Source organism: Chiloscyllium plagiosum, chromosome 29 (genome assembly GCF_004010195.1).
Source record: "Chiloscyllium plagiosum isolate BGI_BamShark_2017 chromosome 29, ASM401019v2, whole genome shotgun sequence".
Taxonomy (NCBI): Eukaryota; Metazoa; Chordata; class Chondrichthyes; order Orectolobiformes; family Hemiscylliidae; genus Chiloscyllium; species Chiloscyllium plagiosum.
This window is the reverse complement of record NC_057738.1, coordinates 14,693,670-14,718,446: the sequence shown is the minus strand read 5'-3', so window position 1 is coordinate 14,718,446 and position 24,777 is coordinate 14,693,670. Positions and strand designations below refer to the sequence as shown.

Sequence of the window (24,777 nt, the reverse complement as noted above, 5' to 3'; positions counted from 1 at the left end):
GGTCTTGTGCATGAAGATCTATGACTAAGAATCAGTCTATCTAGTCACATGGAGGTCCAATGCAGGACCACATGCCCTTGAGTAGAACCAATCCTAGGAATAGCAAGATTGCTGATGATAGTTTAAATGATGAGCAGAGGAACTCTAAAATGTTCGTGGCACTGCACCATGTGGACCTTAGCAGGCTAACACAGTACTGATTCCTATTTGAGATACGTAAGGCAGATGGTTTCAGGATGCAAGATACAAGTAAACATTTTCCTAATCAACCTGTTCAGAGATGTTATTAATACATCCTTGGAGCAGGTGGGACTTGAACCAGGAGAAAGTAAGGACTGCAGATACTGGAGATCGGCATCGAAAGTGAGGTCAAGAATAGGGTAGTGCTGTGTGGTGCTGGGGAAGCACAGTAGGTCAGGCAGTATCCGATGAGCAGGAGAATCAATGTTTTGGGCATAAGCCCTTCATCAGGAATGAGGCTTGTGAACCACAGTGATAGAGAGATAAATGGGAGGGGGAGGGTCTGGTGAGGAGGTAGCTGAGAGTGTGATAGGTAGATGAAGGTGGGGGTAATGGTGATAGGTCAGAGAGGAGGGTGGAATGGATAGGTGGGAAGGAAGATGAACAGGGAGGACAAATCATGACGGTGGTGCCGGGTTAGAATGTTGTATCTGGGATAAGGTGGGGGGACAGGAAATGAGGAAACGGGTGAAGTCCACATTAATCTTGTGTGGTTGGAGGGTCTCAAGGCGGAAGATGAGATGTTCCTCCTCCAAGTGTCGGGTGATTGGGGTTTGGCAATGGAGGAGGCCCAGCACCTGCATGTCCTTGACGGGGTGGGAGGGGGAGTTCCAGAAATGGGGACATTACCACTGCACCCACAAGTGCCCTCACACACAATGGAACTCAGCAGCTGTCATCTGAGTCACAAGGCTGGGGGCGTGGCCGAAAGGGGTGAGATATACGCGGAGGCGGGGCCTAGGGTGTGGGCGCGACCCCACAGTGAAAGGGCGTGGTCTCGGGTGAGGGGCGGAGCCAATTCTCAAACACACGTGCGCCTGGTTCGTGCCCCGCCCATCTGACAGTTGCCTTAGAAACCATGGAACGCATACACAGTTTCCCGGGATACGGCAGCATGTTACAGTTTAAAGCTGCTACCTGCAGTGGCTACAGTTGCCATCCAACGGTGTGTTGACTCAAGGCAACCCGAGGAATTTGGAGGCGGGATACTCAATTCCAAATGTAAAAGTTTACTTTATTTAAATGTAAACAATTCGTTTTATTTAATTTCTCCGGTGTCATGGCAACGACCAAGCCGACTTTCCTGGCGCAGCCAGCGGTGAAGTGCGTGCGGGTTTACCGCAACGGGGACCCCTTTTACGCCGGTCGAAAGTTCGTGATCAACGAACGCCAGATCTCGACCTTTGAAGCCTTCTTGAAGGAGGTGACCAACGGTTTGGAGGCACCATTCGGGGCCGTCCGCAACATTTATACCCCGCAGCAGGGTCACCGTGTGTACCAGCTGGAGGAATTGGATACCGGCAAGCAATACGTAGCAGGAGGCCAGGAGAGGTTTAAAAAACTCGAGTGAGTGAGCATCAATAATATCTTATTATTAATGCAAATTATATACAGCCAGTTAAATATGACTGCAAATTAACAATATAGGTGAAACATAAATGTTTAAATAGTTATACATCCATCCATCCATGTAATTATCGTACAGTCTTCGGTGACCGCACAATTTTGAAAATAATTTTTAACAACCTGTTTTGCGTGCAAGCATGAGTTTATTTGGCAAATTTTCAGAAATACACAGTGATTTACAGAACTCCAGGTGCACGCAGAAAAAGACCCGATAAAGTTTATTTTTGTTAAAGTGTAAAATCACATCAAAAACATAAACATAAAGTGATGAACTTCATTCGTCCGGTCACTGCCTGCACTGTAGCTGGCATCTATTAGAAATGCCGAAAATGTTAAATGTTATTTAATCATACAAATAGGGAAAACCCAGTTACAAATATTAACTAACTTTTAAAAGCAGTCTACTCTGTCTCAGAATTACTGGATTCAAATAACCTGACCAGCTTAAAACGTTAAACTTTTGCTGTGTTGTTTACATTGTTTCAGTGCAAAATGAATTTTGAATATTCAGAAAGTATATTGTTATAAAGAACTTTCTATATTTTTCCCACGAGTACCATGTGTACATTCATATTTATTTAATATTTAATGAAGACACCATTGTTACAAAGTTACACTTGTTCTGAGTTCGTAACATGCATCCTTTTCCCGCTTGACAGATGTGAAGATAATATACGTGGGTATATCAAAATCAATGTTCTCACTCCACGGAATGCTACAGCATCTATTAACGTATATTATGAATAAGTTATTCATTGCTATGATATTTAATCAACCTCACTGCCAAGAAAAGTTTATATTTTCTTAATTGTAAAATGAATGAAAAGTTTTATGTTTCGGTATATTTTTCCCCACAAAAAATCTAGCGAAATCGACTGTTAATGGAATGATGATAAATATAATTATTGTCTGTCCTTTGTATTTCAAAATTAATTAATTTTGATATTTTTTTTCCTGGAAATATTTCAAATGAAACGTCCTAAAATAATTTTTTCTTCAGAAACATTTAAGGCTCAGAACCAGTTCTTTATTGATTGGTTGTGTAGCGTTGATGTAAGTTGGTTTCAGTTTTGTATCAATGTAAGCTGTGTAGTGTAATTTGGATGTGAACCAATTGTAGGTGCATTTGTAATCTTTCTGTCTCAAATATGGTGCAACAGGTGAGAAGCATTTTTGTCTTTGAAATTTTATAGAATTAATGTTTAACCTTAATGTAAATTAACATTAATGTAACCTTAATGCACTGACTGCATCACTCCTTCCATTAAGTTGCACTTGGATACCATTGTGTGCAAATTGGTTTATATTAGGATACTAAGATATGCATGCATGCTTTCTTTGGCTGGCAAGTAAGGTAAAACTGTAGTCGAGCTGCAGAGTAGTACCTGCAGTATGGCAAAGCATTTGGAAGGATCAAAGTAACAGGGAACAAGAGAAAAAAAACCTCACTGACCTTCCTGCCCAGCGCACTTTTTGAAGACTAATCACTTTAACTTCTGTTCTACCCTGCCCACCCCTGCCCTCTTGCTTTTGGTAAGTTGAACAACAATCATTCCCTTTTAACATTTCCCTCTGGAAAGCCCTTCTACTCATAGGAAAGACCCTGTCTATTCCTTGTTTTATTTTGATAGAATGTTTAACTTCACAGCTTTGAAACTCAGCTTATCAGTTCCAATCCTTTAGTTCTTAAGAGTACTGCAGGACTCCAAACGTTAAGTGATTTCACTGTCCACAGATGCTCCCACACTTGCTGTGTTTTACCAACACTTCCTGTTTCTTTTGCCATACATTTGCTGTTATTTGAATCTCTCAGCTTGGTGATACAGTCTAACAAACCAATGTTAGCCTCTCCCCTACTGCTCTGGTGTCTAAACTTCTTTTCCAATGCCTCAAAGTGTTCCACTTCTCTTGACAATCCCTGCCATCCTGCGAGTCGCATCCAGAGGTTCTTTTATAGCTTTCCTCCTGTACAGTGTGAGACCTAGCCCTTCTCATATAATTTGAGTTGTTTTTTAAAAATATATTTTTAATTGAAAAAAAAAGAATTTTTTGGATATTACAACAAATACAAAATTCAAAACAATACAAAAAAACCCAGCTAATTACATAAATAATAACAATAACTAATAACTAATGAATAAATCATGCTAGTAATAGTAATAATAATACAGCTCAATGAAACAAAGCAATAGCCCTCAACCATTGAGACCATAAATTTATACATATTCATGTGTTTGTAGTTCCTCTCCTCTGGATATCAGACTCCTTAAACAGAATCTCTGTGGCTATATAAAGGTCCTTATTAGTATGGCAGATAAATCTGTACCCAAGTAGTTGAAAAAGGGCCACCAATGTCTTATAAAAATTCTCAGTTTTATGGTGCACCCTATCTGTAAGAAAGTCCAGAGGCATGTGTTCCATGACTAGCTTATGCCAGCCCGACAAGCCTGGGGGGGGTTCAGAAACCCACACTAACAGAATGTTCTTTATTGTACAAAAAGTGAGGATACTGAAACACTTTTCTTTTGTGTGTGCGTCTAATGGAAGTGGATTAACAAGGCCAAGAAGAGGAGATACTGGGTTCAACTCTGCCTCTGACCCCAAGACCCTCTCTCTTTTGCCACCACAGTGCTCCAGTATGCCTCTAGTTTATGGCAGGAGCAGAGACAATGAGTGAGCGTACCTATACTCACTTTGCATATAGGACACTCTCACATTAAATTTTGAAAGGCAGTCTGGAGCTAAGACCCTTTGCAGAATTTTCAATTGCAAGGCATGTGTCCTGTTGCAAATTGAGATCCTTGTTGCATTTTCCCAGATATCCTCCCATACTTCAGAAGAGATCTCAACATTTAACTCCCTCTCCCACACCTTACACGCTTGTCTGAGGGACCCTTTCCCAATAGGTGATAGAGATTGCTGACAGAAAGTGTGCTCTCAGCTCCCTCTTCTCCATCTCAGATCTATAAGAATCAGTTAGAAGTGTGTGTTTTTTTTGACTGAAATTTCTAATTTGAAAAAAATAGAAGAGGTGCCTACTGGGCAGCTTGTATTTCCAAGCCAACTGGTCAAAAGACATCAATATATCCCCCTGGAGTAAGTCACCCAGGCAAGAACTACTCCTAGCTGCCCATAGTTTAAACCCGAATCCATCATCCCTTGCTGAAAATCCGGCATACCAATTATGGGTGTAAAAAAAAATGATGTTTTGGCAATATTGCCCTTACTCTGATGCATTGCCCTCAATGCTTTAACAGTATTAATAACTATTGGGCTATGGCAATATTCCTTAACTGTTCTCATTTTGTCCAAGAACAGCAAGCTCATAAGGGGGCATCTTGCTTCAGATGCTTCAATGTCTAACCATAGTGAGTGAGGGTCACTATAATAAAAATGAGCTTAATTGATAGTTTTTGAGATCTGGGAGGTCCACACCTCCCAGTCTGTGGGGTAACTGCAGTTTAGTTAGTTTAATAAGGGTTTGCTTGTGATACCAGATAAAGGAACTGAACCAGCCATTCAGCCTTCTAAATATTTGCTTAGTAGAAAGCAGAGGAAACATTCACTTAGGATATAGCAGGCGGGGGAGAATGTTCATTTTAACGAGGGCTATCTGATCTAGTCAAGAGATTGGATGTGCCTCCCATCTTCGAAGGTCTTGTTTGATTCTGTCGAATAAGTGGTCAAAATTGGTTTTAAATAGCCTTTTTAAAGGCTAGAGTAATGAGTATACCTAAGTAGGGAAAGCCCTTCTGTAACCATTTAAAGGGAAATAGAGATTCGTCCTCTGGACCAGGCATTTTCAGGAGACGACCCATGGGCATGGCCTCTGATTTCGCAACATTGATCTTGTAACCCGAAAAGCCACCAAACGAATTAATGTATTGTATCAAATGTAGCACCAAAACTGTTGGGTTTGATAAAAAGACAAGAATGTCATCTGCATAAAATGCAATCTTTTGTGACTTCGTCCCCACTTCTGGAGCAGAATTATTGGGATCGTAATGTATTGCCTCTGCCAACGGTTCAATCACCAATGTGAAAAGCAATGGTGATAGAGGACAGTCCTGTCGACTGCCTCTAAGAATATTGAAATTGCTTGATCGCACACCATGAGTGAGAACCACGGCAAGAGGGTCACTATACAAAACCGTTACCCATCTGATAAAGACCTAGCCCAAGCCAAACTGCTTTAAAGTATAAAAAAGATATGGCCACTCGACCTGGTCAAATGCCTTCTCTGCATCTAGAGAGATCACTAATCCCTGTACTGATCGTTGTTGACATACTTGAATTATATTAAGTAACCTCCTGACATTATTTGATGATCTACAACCTTTTATAAAACCCGTTTGAGGCAGCGGGCCGTGGAGGAGGTCATTAGGGCCGACTGCCTGCCCCTCTTCTGTGGTTACGTTAGGGCCCGGGTGACTCTGGAGAAGGAGCACGCGGTGTCCACCAACACCCTGGAGTTGTTCAGAGAGAAATGGGTGCCGCAGGGAGTGGAGTGCATTATTTCCCCCTCCAACTCTATTTTGATTTGATCCCTGCCCTCCTCTTCACTGTTTGATCATACAGCATTGCCCTTTGATGTGAAGGGTACTGCTTGTCACTGGCCACTTGGTGTTTCCTTTCTTCCTGGTGGTGTAAACTGAATAAAGATTTGTTCACCTTGTGTCTTTCACTGTGGAAGAAATCAAAAAACAAACCCGTTAGATCCTCCTTCATCATGGAAGGCAGCATAGTTTCTAATCTTAGTGTAAGGGTCTTGGAATTTTGAAATCTGCATTCAGGGGTGAGATGGGCCTATAGGAAGCACAGTCCTCCAGGGCATTCCCTCTTTTAAGGGTAAAAGAGATTAGATTAGATTAGATTAGATTCCCTACAGTGAGGATCTTTGCCTCTCAAAGATGGCGGGAGGAGGCCCCGACTCTGTGAGTCATTAAACATACTAAGCATCGGTCCTGACAGTATACTTGTAAATTCCTTACAAAACACACTGGGAAGTCCATCAGGAACCTTTCCATTCTGAAGCTGCCTCACAGCCTCCTGCATCTCTTGAACTGACAATGGGGCATTAAGGAGACACCCTTGCTCAGGGGTCACACCTAGGAGATCCAAATTCTTAAAAAAAGACTCCATCCCAGCCTACCCATCCTCACAATTTTCAGACAGGTATAATTCGGAGTAAGATTTCTGAAATGCTGTGTTAATCCTTTTAGAATAATGGATTACATTTCCAGTATCTTCCCTAATTGAGGTAATGGCTTGGGGAGCATTTCTTTTCCGGGCAAGATATGCTAAGTACTTGCCCGGCTTATCCCCATGCTCAAAGAACCTTTGTTTGGAAATGTAAGCTCCCTCTTAGCTGTCTATGTGAGCATGGAGTTCAGTGTGCACTGAAGTGCTGTGATCCTCCACAGTTTAGCCAACGAGGACCAATGAAAGTTTGTCTTTTCAGCTGCCTTCAGACGCGTTTCAAGCAAGCATTATTGATCACCCCTTTTGACGTTTCTAACTGGCTGAATAGGAAATAACTAACTCCCTTTAGCTTTAGCAGCTTCCCAGAGAATGACTGGATTAATGGACAAGCCTGAATTAATGTCTTAAAAAATCCTCTGAATTCAGTAGAAAAGAATTCAGTAAACTTGCTATCCTTAAGGATGGAGGGATCATAGTACCATAGTATTGTTACTCTTGACCATTAGATACAGTGGAGCCTGATCACACATAGTGATATTGCCAATTGTACATGACACCACCGAGCCCAAATGCACTGCGAAAGTCCAAAAGAAATCAATCCTGGTATGACATTTGTGCGGATTCGAGAAAAATGTAAAATCTCTGCTGGTAGGGTGAAGGTGCCTCCAAACATCTACCAATCCTAGTTCAACATGTAAATCCCTTAATTGCTTAGATCGTGAAGAAGATATTAGGGGGTCTTTGAGCAATCTGTCTACCGTAGGATCTATTAGACAATTAAAATCCCCTCTCTGATAATATGATGAGATGGGAGGTTAACCAATTTAGAAAGTGCTTCTATCAAGAACTTGAGGGGGTAGGCCGGGGACAATAAACATTTAAGATCCTGTATTCTTCCCCATTTATCAAAGCTTTAAGGATTACCAATCTCCTGTGTGTGTCTTTAATACATTCTAACAACTTAAATGGGAGATTCTTCCCAACAAGAATGGCCACTCCCCTACCCCTAGTGTTGAAGGATGAGAAATAAACTCGGTCTTTGGGTTTCAGATGCTCTGCATCATCTAGATGTGTTTCTGGTAATAAGGCAATATCCACTCTCTCCCTTTTTAAGACTGGAAAGTACCTTCTTCCTCTTGACTGGCGTGTGACTCCCCTTTAATGTTCCAGGTACACCACTTGAACACATCTTTTGCCATAATCTTCTATAGCATCATTTAGACTCCAGAGAGGAAGAACTCGAACTGTGAATCACTGAGCTTCAGTACACTTGAGTACTGGATCCCAAGCTCTCTCAATCCCTTCTTGATGCCATCATAGGACCTCCTTTTCCGGATCACTGCCACTGAAAGGTCTTGGAAAATACGACCCTGGAAACCTCGCACATCCACAACTGTGGATCCTTCCCTACAGCTCTAGAAGCTTCCATGACTCTCTTTGTCTTTTTAATGATGGAACCATATCAGGACTGAGCGAAGGTGCTGGTCCATTCTGGCCTCCATGCTGCAACCCGGTGGGCTCTGTCAGTCTTTATCCTTCCCTTTTCAGCCTCCAAACTAAGGAATTCCGGGAACCAATTCTCAAAGAATTCCACTGGCCACTCACCTTCTACCCCCTCTGGCATGCCAACAACACAAAGAATGTTTCTTCTGCTCCTGTTCTCAAGGTCATTCACCAGATCCAGCAAACCAGGGACCTGTGTTTCCAGGGCATCAATCCGACTCTTCGATGAAGCAGCCTCTGCTTCACTGCTGTGACCTGACGTTTGAGCTCATCAGTCCTTTTCCCCAGGTCTTCCAGCTGCTGTTCATGTGTTTGCAGTGTAACAGAGACCAGGGGCAGCTTTTCCTCAATTTTTTTTCTTCATTCTGCTTCCCCAGCACCTTGCAAGATTTGGTGAGTTCCTCAAGCAAGGCCAGGTGTGTAAGCAAGCCCTCCACCTTGTTGAATTGAGCCCCAGCCCTGGCACTGGGCAAACTCCCTCCTTTCTTCTGCATTCTCCTGTAGCAAAAACAAAAGTGAGCAAACATTTCAGGTTCTGTAGCTCTTTTACTGTTTCTTGTTGCTCGCAGTAAAGTGGATGGGACGGGTTCTAGCTCTGTCCTGCTAATGTTGTGACGCGGACCCCAGCAATGCGAACCCCCCTAGGTCACCACCATCTTGGATCCCATAATTTGAATTGTTATCTGATATGGTAATTATTCAAATACTAAGCTTCCACTTTGCTGTTCTGTTGACTTTGGTTTACTCAGGACAAAATTAACTTTGAATTCCTAAGATGAAACTACTCTGATGTTTATCGTTATTGGTTACTGATCTACATTTTAATTTTTCTACATGGTAGAACATTGTTAAAATATGAAAATTCTTCATTCTACTTGTTCATGTTACATTAAGAAAATGTAGTATTGTTGGCAGTGTGGTTAACTCTGTATTTGACCTAATTTCATGGCAAAGAATAATCACACATTATGATCATTCCTCAATAAAAATCAAGAGGCATCAATGTGTGTTTTTTGGCTTTCTACAAAATGAAAACCTCAATGTTGGGAAATTTGAAAGGATTCAGGAAAGATTTACATGGATCTTGCCAGGGTTGGAGAATTTGAGCTATAGGGAGAGGCTGAACAGGCTGGTGCTGTTTTCCCTGGAGCGTTGGAGGATGAGGGGTGACCTTATAGAGGTTTATAAAATCATGAGAGGCATGAATAGGATAAATAGACAAGGTCTTTTCCCTGGGGTGGGTGAGTCCAGAACTAGAGGGCATAGGTTTAGGCTGAGAGAGGAAAGATATAAAAGAGACCTAAGGGGTAACTGTTTCCACGCAGAGGGTGGAACATGTATGGAATGAGCTGCCAGAGGAAGTGCTGGAGGCTGGTACAATTGCAACATTTAAGAGGCATTTGATGGGTATATGAATAGGAAGGGTTTGGAGGGATATGGGCCAGGTGCTGGCAGGTGGGACTAGATTAGGCTGGGATGACTGGTTGGCATGGGCGGGTTGGACCGAAGGGTCTGTTTCTGTGCTGTACATCTCTGACTCTGTCTGTGCAAAGTCTTCCCACATGTTTCAAAGCAGGATTGAATATATAGGCCTGTACAGGATTGACATATTCACAAGTTTCCCCTTAACGTTGCCATACATGGCCAATTTATAACAGTTGTCTTGATTTGAGATCTGATCATTTCTGACAATGTCCTCTATTTCTGACCACACATATATTTTTCATTTTCTTTTCATCCTTATTTATTTCCACATCTGCTGCCAAGTCATTTACAATTGCACTTTCAAACTGCTAATTGCTTTGAGAACCAATGCAAGGATCCTCTTGACGTCCCCCTCGTTCTGTTCAAGATTGTTTAGTGGCCTCTGCTGTTTGCCATCACCTCCCGCACCACTCACTCCATCCTTCTTCGAGTTAAAATTCCATTCTTTGTGTTCAAATCTGTTTTTATCATGTCTGTTTAGCAACTCCCAGATTTCTCTTTCTCTAATTATTTCTGCTCCCTTAACCTCACTATTGTTGACTGTGCCTTCTTCCTCCTTAATCCCAGACTTTGGAATTCTCCTAAGGCTCTCCTTAAAAGGAGACCACTGACCAAGCATTATGTCCACCTGTCCTAAACGCCTCCTCCTTTGGCTAGGAATCCATTTTTAAGATATTGCCTCTGTCTCTATGAAATATCTGTCTATGGTAAAGGTATAATTATAAATGCAAAGGTTCATTAAGGCTCTTTTTCACTCTTTGGCTTTTTACTTTTTTCTGCTTTCTTGATTTCTTTTCAGTCATCTTATGGTCTAGAGTTGCAAGAATTACAAACTTGAAACAAATGTTTACAAAGATTACCACGAGGCTGTTTTTTGAATTTTAAAATTAATTTTGGTCAAGGAACTGAAGATAGTCAAGTAATTACATATTTTCTCTTCAGCTATATTCAGATAGGAATAAAGAAAAAAAAGCCGTTACCAAAGGATGTCCAGGTATGTCCTAAAAATATATTGCAGTTTACTTTTGATGCATTTCACTTGTCACTGTTAATTTTAAACTTAGTGTTAAATACATATTGTTGAATTCAATTTTTTTTTAAAAGTCAATATTTGCTGTAAAGCATGTGGTTAATTTCTGTGAATAAAACGTTTTTGTTCTTTGTAAATCTCTCTCTTTTATCATTATTTAATGACTCCTGCAGATCATTTACAAAGAATTGGGATCAAAACAATTATCTACATTACAAAAGCTAATGAACTGTTGTTTCAGGGAAATCAGTCTATCTTGCTACAGATGACAATGTCTGCAACCTGTGGTGTGGTTGTAAACTGCTATTGAATAAAGTTAAAAATCTCACAACATCAGGTTATAGTCCAACAAGTTTAATTGGAAGCACACTAGCTTTCGGAGCGACGCTCCTTCATCAGGTGGTAGTGGAGGACACAATCCTAACACACAGAATTTATAGCAAAAATTTACAGTGTGATGTAACTGAAATTATACATTGAAAAATACCTTGATTGTCTGTTGAGTCTTTCATCTGTTCGAATACCATGATAGCTTCATGATTTGCTTCCAATTAAATCTGTTGGACTATAACCTGGTGTTGTGTGATTTTTAACATGGTAGTTTCACTTCTTTCATGTGTAAATCACAAAACCTTTTTTGTTCTCTGTCTATGCCACGATGTTTAGTTTGATTCTAATCTAAAAAGTGAGATAACAGAGTTTTACATGAATTCAAGTACTCTGTGGGAGTACTCTGCAAGTACAAATTCACCCCACAAAACATATGTGCATGTGGGTCTTTGTCTGTGTGTGTGTAGAGTGTTTTAAGTCTGTGAGGGGGTGCATGTGTAAGTGTGGGAGTGTGTGTGTGTCTGGGGTGGGGGTTGAGTGTCTGTGAGAGAGAGTGTATATGTGTGTGCATGAGTGTAGAGTGATCTAAGTCCCTGAGAGGATGCCTGTGTGAGTTTTGGAGTGTGTGTGTCTGTAAGGGTGTGTGTGAGTGACTGTGTGCATGTCTGTGTTTTTGTGTGTGTGTGTAGGAGTATCTGTGTCTGTGTATAGTGCAATGGTGGTCACCTGTAATGTGACATGAACCCAAGGTCCTGGTTGAGGCCCTCCCTATGGGTACCAAACTCTCAGCTATCGGTCTCTGCTCGGGCTCTTTTTGCTGCTGCCTGTCCTGGAGTCCGCCTTGGAGGATGGTCACCCGAAGATCCGAGGTTGAATGTCCAGGACCACTGAAGTGTTCCCCAACTGGGAGGGAACATTCCTGTCTGTTGATTGTTGTGCGGTGCTCATTCATCCGTTGTCGTAGCCTTTGCTCGGTTTCTCCAATGTACCATGCCTCAGGGCATCCTTACCTGCAACGTATAAGATAGACAACATTGGCAGAGTCACATGAGTACCTGCCATGTACAAGGTGAGAGGTGTCCCCACATGTAATGGTGGTTAATATGTCCACACTCTGACACATCTTGCAGCGCCTACCGTGACAGGGTTGTATGGAGTTGTCCTGAGAGCCGGCAGCTTGCTATGAACAATGATCTGTTTGAGGTTTGGCGGTTGTTTAAAGGCAAGTAGTGGAGGTGTGGGGAAGGTCTTGGTGAGGTGCTCATTCTCATTGATAATGTGTTGCAGGTCATGAAGAACATGGCGTAGTTTTTCAGCTCCTGGGAAATACTGAACAACGAAGGGTACCCTGTCGGTTACTGCGTGTGCCTATCCCCTGAGGAAGTCATTACGGTTCCTTGCTGTGGCACGTCAGAACACCATTACAGACACACACACTCCCACACTCACACAGGCATCCTCTCAGAGACTTAGACCACTCTACGCTCATGCACACACATATACATTCTCTCTCACAAACACTCACAACCCCCCCCACCCCAGACACGCACACACTCCCACACTCACACATGCACCCCCTCACAGATTTAAGACACTTTACACTCACTACACACACACACATACACTCTCTCTCACACTCACAATCCCAAACCCAGACAGACGGACAGACAAAGACCTACATGCACACATAGATATTTTGTGGGGTGAATTTGTACTTTCAGAGTTACATTGTACTTTGCTCAAAAACTGCATGAATTCCTGTAAAACTCTGTTATCTCACTTTTTAAATTAGAATCAAACTAAACATCATGGCATAGACAGAGAACACAGGGGGCTAACACCTTCAACATATTGTCTAGCTATCAGCCATTGTTACAGCTAAGCTGAGAATGCAATTTTTAAAAAAAAGGTTTTGAGATTTACACATGAAAGAAGTGAAACTATCATGGTATTTGAACAGATGAAAGACTCAACAGACAATCAACGTATTTTTCAATGTATAATTTCAGTTACATCACACCGTAAATTTTTGCTATAAATTCTGTGCATTAGGATTGTGTCCTCCACTATCACCTGATGAAGGAGCGGCGCTCCGAAAGCTAGTGTGCTTCGAAATAAACCTGTTGGATTATAACCTGGTGTAGTGTGATTTTTAACTTTGTACACCCCAGTCCAACACCGGCATCTTCAAATCATTCTATTGAATAGCAATTATAAAACTGCAGGGTGTGTGTTGTAGTGTCTATACACTGTAGGTCATAGGCTGGAGGTTTGACAAAGAGTGTGACAGCAAATTGGGACTCTAGCAAAAGCTGCTGTAAAATCCTGTGGAATGACTGTAATTACCTGGAGTTATTTATGCAAAATAAACACGAGAAACGTTTAGGCAAAAGCAAAAAAATTGACAGCAATTTGTCAGCAACTAAGGAAAAAGACAAGTGAATACATGAAGTAATGACTTTTTGAGATCTGGAACTTAATAAGAACATGATAAAGTTTATCTACTTGACACAAAAGCCTATTTACAATGTAGTCTAATTTTATCTCCCCTGGCAAAAGATGTAACCTTAAGAAACATTGAGTTTTATTTAACATTGAATAAATTCAGAAAAAACTAATTCATCTTAGGTGTGCAAAACTGGCAGCGAATTCAATCGAGGAAAGTTATCCAATTAGAGTCATGGATATGCAGCACGGTAACATCTGGTCCCATTTGCCAGCATTTGGTCCCTATCCCTCTGAACCCGTCCTATTCATATACCCATCCAGATGCCTTTTATATGTTATAATTGTACTAGTCTTCCTCTAGCAGCTCATTTTGTACATGCACGACCCTCTGCGTGAAAAAGTTGCCCCTTATGTCCCATTTTTTATCTTTCCCCTCTCATCGTAAAACTATGCCCTCTAGTTTTGGACTCCCCCATCCTGGGGAATAGACCTTGTCTATTTAACCTATCCATGCCCCTCATGATTTTATAAACCTCTATAAGGTCACCCCTCAGCCTCCGACACTCCAAGGAAAACAGCCCCAGTCCATTCAGCCTCTCCGTATAGCTCAAACTCTCCAACCTTGTAAATCTTGTCTGAACCCTTTCAAGTTTCACAACATCCTTCTGATAGCAGGGAGACCAGGATTGCACATAATTCCAACGTGGCCTAACCAATATCCTGTACAGTAGCTACATGATGTTCCAACTCCTCTACTCAATGTGCTGATCAATAAAAGCAAGCACACCAAATGCCTTCTTCACTATCCGATGGACCTGTGACATCGCTTTCAAGGGGGCATGAACCTGCATTCCAAAGTCTCTTTGTGTGAGATAACAAGAATAGCAAACTCCATCTGCTACTCTTGACCCATTGGTCCATCTGATCAAGATCCTGTTGTACCCTGAGGTAACCTTTGCTGGCTACTACACCTCCAATTTTGGTGTAACCTGCGAACTTACTAACCATACCCCCTATGTTCACTTCCAAATCATTTATATAAATAACAAAAAGCAGTGGACCCAACACCGATCTTCGTGGCACACCACTGGTCACAGGCCGCCAGTCTGAACAATCTTCCACCACCACCCTCTGTCTTCTACCTTCGAGCCAGTTTCTGTATCCAAATAGCTAGTTCTCCTGTATTCCATGTGGCCTAACCTTGCGAACCAATCTACCACGAGGAACCTTGTCAAACACCTTATTGAAGTCCATATAGATCACATCCACCATCTTGCCCTCATCAATCCTCTTTGTTACTACTTTAAAAAGCTCATTCAAATTCATGAGACATGATTTCCCATGCACAAAACCATGTTTACCATTCCTAATCAGTCCTTGCCTTTCTAAAGACATGTAAATCCTGTCTCTCAGAATTCCTTCTAACAATTTGCCCACCACCCATGACAGGCTCACTGGACTATATTTCCCTGGCTTTTCTTTACCACCTTTCTTAATTACTGGCACCACATTAACTAACCTCCAGTCTTCTGGCACCTCACCTGTGGCTTCCAATAATACAAATATCTCTGTAAGGGGCCTAGCCATCACTTCCCTAGCTTCCCACAGAGTACTGTGGTATACCTGATTACATCCTGGGGAATCATACACCTTTATGCATTTTAAGACTCCAGCACCACCACCTCTATGATATGGACATTTTTCTAGATGTTGCTGTTTATTTCCCCACTTTCTCTGTCTTCCATATCCTTCGCCATAGTAAACACTGATGCAAAATACTTTTTTAATATCTCCCCTATCTCTTGCATCTCCACACGTAGTGGGCCTTGCTGATCTTTAGGGCGCCCTATTCTCTCCCTAGTTACCCTTTTTTCCCCGAATGTATTGGTGGAATCCCTTTAGATTCTCCTTAACCCAATTTGCCAAAGCTATATCCTATCCCATTTTTGCCTTCCTGATTTCCCTCTTAAGTATTCTCCTACTGCTTTTATCCTCTTCATGGAAGTCACTCAATTCCTGCTGTCTCTACCCGACATTTGTTTCCTTCTTATTCTTGACCAAAACCTCAATTTCTCTAGTCACCCAGCATTCCCTACATGTATTGGTTTTGCCCTTCACCCTATCAGAAACATGCTGTCTCTGGACTCTCATTATCTCATTTTTGAAGGCTTCCTATTTTCCAGCTGTCCCTGTACCTGTGGACATCCGCCCCCATTCAACCTTTGAAAGTTCTTGCCTAATACCATTGAGATTAGCCTTCCTCCAATTTAGCATTTTAACTTTTAGATTGGGTCCATCCTTTTCTATCACTATTTTAAAACTAACAGGATTATGGTCACTGGCCCCAAAGTGCTTCCCCCACTGACACCTCAGTCACCTGCCCTGCCTTATTTTCCAAGAGTAGGTCAAATTTTGTACCTTCTCTAGTAGGTACATCCACATACTGAGTCAGAATTTTCTTGTACACACTTAACAAATTTCTGTCCATCCAAGCCCTTGACACGATAACAGTCCCAGTGTGTGTTTGGTAGGTTAAAATCCCCTACCATAACCATTCTATTATTATTCTTACAGGTAACCAGAAGTATTCCCAGGAGTATCCTCTCTAAGTACAATTTAATGTTATCCCCTTCTGTCTTGCCAAATTCACCCCCCTCCCTTTTCAATCCTTCCTATATATAGCATCTATGCCCTGGAACATTAAGCTGCCAGTCCTGTCTCTCCTTGAGCAATGTTTCTGTAATTGCAATGATATCCCAGTCCCATGTTCCTAACCACGCCCTGAGTTCATCTGCCTTACCTGTTACGTTTAAATCCAAGAAAAAACAAATTTGAATATTCTCTTAATCGCAAGAGGCTTAGAACTATGGGAATGCAAAATAATTCAGTAAACATGCATAATGCAATTTTCAGTTTTGGGTACTGGGAGAAACTATACTTTAGGTATTCAGACCCATCTCATGAAGGGCCATGAAGATGGTATAGCTCAAATTCATCAGAATGATATCTAGTTTAGGACATTGGCATGATTAAGTGTTGATCCAACCGAAACATTAAGAATGATTGAGAGGATTTAGGGAAGGCATTCCAGAATTTTTATTCAGTGACACTGAAGGAGCAGCAATATATTTCCAAATCAGGATCGTGAGAGTCTTGGAAGAGAACTTGCAGGCGGTGGTATTCTCCTTCATTTGCTGCTCTTATCCTTCTACATGGTGGTGATTGTGGGTTTGGAAGGTGTTGATTCATGAAATTTGATGTGTTTGCAACAGTGTTAAGGGTTCATTTACTATCATTTCAAATGGTTAATCCAACAATCTGGAGACCTGAAAATCTGGGCAAATGTATCAAAGCATTACACTGAGCCATACAGGAGGTATTGGCTAGAAACCTGGTCAAACAAGTGAATTTTAATGAAGATCTCAAAAGAGAAAGGTGGGATGAAATAATATAGGGAGGGATTTCAAGAGCTAAGAGCCTAGTTAATTGATGGCCAGCTACTACTGGGAAACCATTATAATGGCAATATAAAAGAGCCCAGCGTAGAAGGAGCACCAATAGCTCAGAGTTTGGAACAGGAAGGACAAGGTCATGGAGATCAAAGTTTGTGAGAAGATTTGTAGCTCGGGTGCTCGTTGCTGTGGTTCTGTTCGCCGAGCTGGAAGTTTTTGTTGCAAACGTTTCGTCCCCTGTCAGCTGAAACTGACAACCGGAAGCGGCAGGGACAGGCCACTATAAATGCCGGAGGGAACACCACAGAAGCGCTTCACAGGAGGCTCCCAAGCACTGAGGATGTCACCTAGATAGGGGATGAAATGTTTGCAACAAAAACTTCCAGCTCGGCGAACAGAACCACAGCAAGGTCATGGAGAGATTTGAAAAAGACTGTGGATTCATGTCAAAACATTGGTTTTGACTTAGATGGCACAGTGGTGTATGGTTAGCACTGCTGGGTCACAACACCAGGTTTGCTTCCAGCATTGGGTGACTGTCTGTGGAATTTGCATGTTCTCCCCAGGTAGGCATGGGTTTCCTCCAGGTGCTCCGGTTTCTCACCATGTTCTGGTTTCATGCCACAGTCCAAAGATGTGCTGGTTAGATGGATTGGCCATCGAAAAAGTCGGGTTATAGTTTTAGGGTGGGAGGCTGGCTATTGGTGGGATGCTCTTCGAAGGGTCAGTGCAGACTTGACGGGCGAAATGGTCTCTTTCCGTGCTGTAGGGGTTCCATATCCATGAGCCATTGTAAGAGCCGGTGCAAGTGGAGTAGTGCATTATAAGTCCCATGCCGATTTGAATGTTGTGAATCGTCTGCTGTGTTGCTGTAGATAAGACAATCACTTGCATATAAAGAAGGAGTTAGTTGCTTAGTGTTGTATACCAGCCATCCTTTCAAACCGTTTAAAGCCATTGCTCACTGAAATTGAATTGTGCACTGTCTCTAGAGGACAGGCTGCTCCTTCAGATCAGTACAGATTCTTATACTACTGTCCTCTGTTATTGTTCCTGTTTCTGCAATGCTCCATAATAGACTGGAAAATGCTTCTCACAATAAATATCAAATACTGCAGAGCATTCAATATAACTATATATCACTGCTAGTCACAGTAAACATGAAATAATATACCAGTACTAAATCACTACTTAAAAATAGACACCAGACTGTTTCACCAAAAACAATATCTGGAATCTTGATATGCGATAGCAGAGAATTGCTGGCTAGGTCCCAAACCCTCAGCTAACAGGAATTTTCTATTATAAGAGGCAGATTTATTTATGAAATGTGAGTAAAGCCTATAAGGTGCAGAGTTTAAAACTGCTGTTTGAGGTTCTCTGTTTACCTGAGGAAAAGAAGAAAGCTTCAATAAATGGTTCTGTTTTGTTGCTCTAAAACATGGCTGTGGAGAAGATTACTCAAAAGGCAGTTCAACATTCATAACCATGGTGTAATTATTACAGAGGAAGGGATCCTATAATCAACCTTGCGTGTCTACAGACCTGATACCCAGATTCAGCTTTCTGTAGATCATCTATTTTACACAGAATCATGTCACACACCTCCTAATCTACATGGAGGTTTGCTTTGTGTTAGGTGAAGATCTCAAGTAGTCAAAACTACTTTGAATCAATCTTTTTTTAAAAAACCACTGCAGAATCTGCATCTAATCGCAACTTGAGAAGGTGGCTTAGCACTTTATATTGAAGTAAACAGGTTGATGGTGAGTTGGAAACTCCTTGGGCAAATTTGTGGGATTTGTACATTTATTTTACAAAAAAAAGAACATTGGAAAATGCAGTTTTTACAGATTTAGCATGGAGTCTCATGCTAACAGGAATGATGACTGTCTTTCATACAGAATTGTGCCACCGTGTGTTCTAAACTTAACCCCTTTACTACCTAGAAGGACAAGGGCAGTAGATGCATGAGAACATCATCACTACCTGCAAGTTCTGCTCCAAACACATACCATCCTGACACTAGAACTATACTGCTGATCCTTCACTGTCACTGGGTCAAAATCTTGGAACTTCCTCCCCTAATGCATTGTGGGTGTATCTACATCATGTAGACTGCATCTCGAGGCAGCTGACCACCACCATAGCGTTGGGCAATAAAAATTGGCCTTGACAGTAAAGCCTACATTGTGTCAATGTATTATTGTAAAAAAGAGAACAGACTTAGGAGTGCAGATATTTCGGAGGATAGTGCAGAAAAAGTTGTGGAGATCAGGAGGGGCAAGACTGTGGAAAGACTTGTAAACCAGGTGGAGAATTTTAAAATTGAGACATTGTGACCAGCAGCTAATGTAGGTCAACAAGCACAGACCGGGATGATGGATGGAGTGATACTTCTGGTGTGTAATCCTTATGAAGGGAATACACCCAAAGTTTTATCATGTGTTGCAAGTAAATTTAAATATTTCCCTATATTTTACAATGTTGAGCTCTTTCCAATTTAAACTTTATTTCCAATCCAAACCTTCTTTATTTCCAATTGTAACTGCTCATCTTTGTGAGAACTCGATGGGTTGAAAGTATTTTCAAAACCTGTCTTGCACAATTGTGTTTGATCTACAGTTCACCATCATTCCTACTTTTATTGGAACATTTCTACTTGGTAGGTACACTCCTAACTGGAATTCATTATTGGCTCATTATTCATTTACATGTCCCTGCATCATACAAATGGAGAGATATACAACATGGAAACAGACCCTTTGGTCCACCTTGTCCATGCTGACCAGATATCCTAACACAATCTAGTCCCATTTGCCAGCACTTGGCCCAATTCCCTCTAAACCCTTCCGATTCACATACTGATCCAGATGCCATTTAAATGCGGTATTGTACCAGCCTCCACCACTTTGGCAGCTCATTCCATACGCGCACCACCCTCTATGTGAAAAAGTTGCCACTTAGGTCCCTTTATAACTTCTCCTAAAACTATGCCCTCTAGTTTTGGACTGTCCCACTCTCAGGAAAAGACTTTGTCTATTTATCCTATCCATGCCCCTCATGATTGTATAAACCTCTATAAGGTCACCTCTCAGCCTTCGACACTCCAGAGATGTTTAAAAAAAACAAAAACTTACCCTTTCTTTACTCTTGCAAAATCAGATACCATCTGTCTATAGGAATATGCCTTTTCATTGAAATATCTGCTGAATCTTCTAATAAACATAAACATGTTATAACCATGTGTCCCGCTCACAGAAATGTGACAACCAAAATGTTTTGGGTTCAAAATGTATTTTCCTAGACATTGTCAATTTTAAATGAAAACACAAGCTGGATGGCAATGGTGGTGAGGGAACTTTATTACACTGCTTAAATTTTTGAACCACATTAAAAAGCCTTGGGCTGGATGTTCCGAGGAGTGGCAGTCTTGTGAAGATTGCCACTCCCCAGCCCAGCCTCCCTTTGAAAGAAGGGAGCTCTGCATTACTGACAGGAGATTCTGCTCAGGTCTGTATCAGAAATGCAGAGGCATACACCATTTCTAGTAGTTCTTTCATGGTGTAGAAATGAGAGGAAAGCATCCCATGTCCCCTTTTCACAGCAGTCAGCTGCTGCATGCTGAAATGTCAAGGTCCTGAACAACCAGTCTGTCAGATGCTGTCAAACAGTAAGAACATAAGAACAGGAGGAGCAGGCTTCGTCAGGAGTTGCACTTGAAAGGAACACTCAGACTTGTAGTCAAATCCATGGACACTTGATTCAAATTTGATCTTGAACAGAAATCTCAGATAATGTACTGTTAAATGTTTAGATGAGACAGAAGAAATAGTTTGGGAAATCATGTTGCTCGCGTGAGGAAGCCAGTAATTGAGAGGGTTTAGTAGGCAGCAAGACAATTTACCTTGAGCTTATTAAATCGAAGCTTGTGACATCAATGATTCAGCATTGATATTGAAAGGAAAAGATTGGCATGAAATTACTTCGAAACAATCTTTGAATAACAATAACCAGGAGATATTAAGTTTGTATGTAATGCCTTTGAATTGAAACTCTCAAGGAGGAATTCCTTTGTAAAATAAAACTTCATGCTCATTGTTTGTGCTGATGTCATCCTAAAATCCTCACAGCACCTTTAGCAACATTTAAAATATTTTACTTCGTGCCACAGAATGTCCTTCTAGGATGCAAAATAGTTAACATCTAAGTTACTAGTCTGGCTACCCTGAGAATTATTAGCATCTTGTAATTACTTTCTGCCACAATCGACTAATTTTAAAAAAAGGTAGACATACTGAAACAATGTGGAGATAAAAATGTGATTAGTGACTGGGAGATACAAAGGTTAAACACTTCTTTCTACGCCTAGGATCTGGGTAAAAAATGCAGCTCTGTTTGGTGTACTAAAGCCATCTCTTTTATTACCTAAATGAGTCATAGAGTCATACAGCATGGAAACAGATCGTTCGGTCCAACTTGTCTGTGTCGATGAGACACCCCAGACTGACATAATCCCATTTGCCAGCATTTGGCCCATATCGCTCTAAATCCTTTCTATTCATGTACCCATCCAAATGCCTTTTAAATGCCGTAATTGAGACTGCCTCCACCACCACATCTGACAGCTTGTTTCATACAAGCTCTACCCTCTGCATGAAAAAGTTACCACTCAGGTCATTTAAATCTTCCACTCTCGCATTAAACCTATGGCCTCTAGTTTTAACCCCCCCCCCAACCCACCTAGGAAAAAGACCTTGGCTATTCAACCTATCCATGCCCTATTGATTTTATAAAACTCTAAGGCCACCCCTCACCCCTCCCTGAGTTTTGATACTTCCATAATGATTTAGAGTTCTCAACATGGGAAGAATCCTAATTTGGTCATGGATGTAGTATGAAGTGCACTTGTAGAGATGAAAAAAGTTTACTTTTTATCCAAGTGTACTACACCTGATTAGTCTACAATATAACATCCTTAATCTTGTGTACTAATTAGCAAATGACAAACATAAATGACTTTGTCTGCAGATTGCATGCTATATGTTATATGTTGACACCTAAACTGCCAATTCAATATAATTATACTTACTGGTTTTTTCAGTGAATAGCCTGAAAATAAATACCCAGGCCAAAGCTCACCATAGCATAATAAATACATAGTCTTTATTGGACCTACATACTTCTCTGTAATTCCTCACTCTGAGTCTGATAATGGTTATAAATACTTGTAAGAAATTGCTTACAGTTTTTAAATTCAGACTGATTGATTGATTGTTTTTCTTCCTGCTCTAACTTTAAACTAACACCATGTATATATTTCTATTGTATTTCTTTGGATTGCCTTGACAAAATATTAAAAATCCATAATTTGAAATTACTTTGACACCCCAACTTTCAGATTAATTTCTCTTTCAAGCTTCTGCTGTTAAAGCTTCCTAAATCCAAAGGCAAGTTCCTCTCTGTTATTGGAATCACACCAAACAAGAATGGCCCATTTAGCTCCTTACTGACCATTCTATCATTGAATTAGATTGTGGTTGATCTATATCTTAAACATCATGTATCCGTTTGGTTCCATCACACTTATCATCATTGCCTTACAAATCTTTGAGATCTCTGCTTTAATTTTTCTCAGTTGACCTAGCCTCAATAGGACGGAGTACATGGCATTTTAACAAAAAAAATCTTCCTAAACCTTTTCCTGAACCTCTTGCTATACAATTGTCTGCAACTAATCTGTTCCCAACTTCTGTATCTTAAATTCTGTGTACACCATCCATTCTCTGCTGACCCATTTCTTTACTAGGATTTTAGCCAACTTAGTTCTAAGGTTTTCAATGTCTCTTCAAATTGTGCCCTCCATTTGTCCATTTTGTTTACAGTTGCTTTTTATGCAAAAAAGACTTTCCTTAACTTAAAGACTCTGCATTCATACAAGTGCGCATTTGAAATCTGGGTGGTAATTAGAATTGAATGATTAACGATTAAACCAGAGTGACATAACAAAAGGCTTGGGCTGCTGTGCATACTAATGGATTTTTACTGCAGGAGTTTGCTTGTTGCCTGGTTTTCCAGTATGTTTTGCAACGCAGGGAATAAATGCAGGTAATGAAATGCTTCATGGAGAATAACTAAAGTATTTCAAGGCACTATTTTGAAATGATACCTCCATTTAATAACCATGTGTTTTTGAAAAAAAAAGTATAACTTTGCCTGAAACTTGCATTTTTAAGCAGCCAATCATACATTTCCTCTTGTTAGTGAAAAAGAAATTCTGTGAATAAATCTGGTATTTGATGATTAAACAACAGACAGACAGGTTCAAAATACAAATTTTATGATGGCAACAGGAAGAATGAATTGGGTCATTTTCCCCTCTACTATACTCGCCGTACTTTGCCTGTGGGGATGTGGATGGGTTCACTGGCTCTTAAGGCAGCATTTAGAGGAATGCAGGTGCTGAGGCACTTGGGTTAAGACGCCACGCCCTCTCATATTTGCAATGTATTTTTCATGTTGAGAATTTGGTGCTGGAAAAGCACAGCAGGTCAGGCAGCAGGTCAGATTAAGCCCTTCATCAGGAAGGGCACCTCACCTGCTGTGCTTTTCCATCACTACACTCTTGACTCTGATCTCCAACATCTGTAGTCCTGACTTTCTCCTAGTATATTTTCCATGACCACTCACCCAATATTCACTTTACAGAGGCCTAAGGAGTGAAATAGTAACAACTGAAAATGTTTGAAATAGGTATGATTTAAAAACAAAAATTCTCACAATCTGATAGTGCTCTGACTAAAAAGCTCAACCAGTCAAACTGGATGGGGGGTGATGGGGGTGGGTGGGGTGGAAGAGCAAACTATCACTAGAGCCATTGAAACATATTTGAATCCCTGAGATGGTCACTCAGTTATAAAAATAAAATATCTATTCGGTATTCATGTCAAGTGACAGCTAATCATTTAATACCTTCTTTTAAAATAGCCAATTAATCTGACAATAAGCCCCTTTTGACAGATTACAGAGGAGGAAGTGCTGGATGTCTTGAAACGGTTAAAGATGGATAAATCCCCAGGACCCGATCAGGTGTACTCGAGAACTCTGTGGGAAGCTAGAGAAGTGATTGCTGGGCCTCTTGTATCATCGATAGTCACAGGTGAGGTGCCGGAAGACTGGAGTTTGGCAAATGTGGTGCCACTGCTTAAGAAGGGCGGTAAAGACAAGCCAGGGAACTATAGACCGGTGAGCCTGACCTCAGTGGTGGGCAAGTTGTTGGAGGGAATCCTGAGGGACAGGATGTACCTGTATTTGGAAAGGCAAGGACTGATTAGGGAAAGTCAACATAGCTTTGTGCTTGGGAAATCATGTTTCACAAACTTGATTGAGTTTTTTGAAGAAGTAACAAAGAAGATTGATGAAGGCAGAGCAGGAGATGTGCTCTATATGGACTTCAGTAAGGCATTTGACAAGGTTCCCCATGGGAGACTGATTTGCAAGGTTAAATCTCATGGAATACAGTGAGAACCAGCCATTTGGATATAGAACTGACTCAAAGGTAGAAGACAGAGGGTAGTGGAGGAGGGTTGTTTTTCACACTGGAGGCCTGTGACCAGTGGAGTGCCACAAGGATCAGTTCTGGGTCCACTACTTTTTGTCATTTACATAAATGATTTGGAT

The 24,777-nt window shown here is 41.1% G+C and overlaps 1 protein-coding gene across 2 annotated transcripts in view; it reads left to right on the top strand.

Moving 5' to 3' along the window:
* The first annotated feature begins 1,149 nt into the window (after positions 1–1,149).
* The window catches only part of LOC122564386 (doublecortin domain-containing protein 2-like), a 218,204-nt gene continuing 194,576 nt past the window's right edge, over positions 1,150–24,777 (top strand). For both annotated transcript variants that reach the window (XM_043719167.1, XM_043719166.1), the window contains exons 1-2: positions 1,150–1,587; positions 10,780–10,831. In XM_043719167.1, coding sequence (XP_043575102.1) covers positions 1,301–1,587; positions 10,780–10,831 — 339 coding nt within the window. In that variant the 5' untranslated portion in view covers positions 1,150–1,300. The remainder of the gene's footprint in view (positions 1,588–10,779; positions 10,832–24,777) is intronic.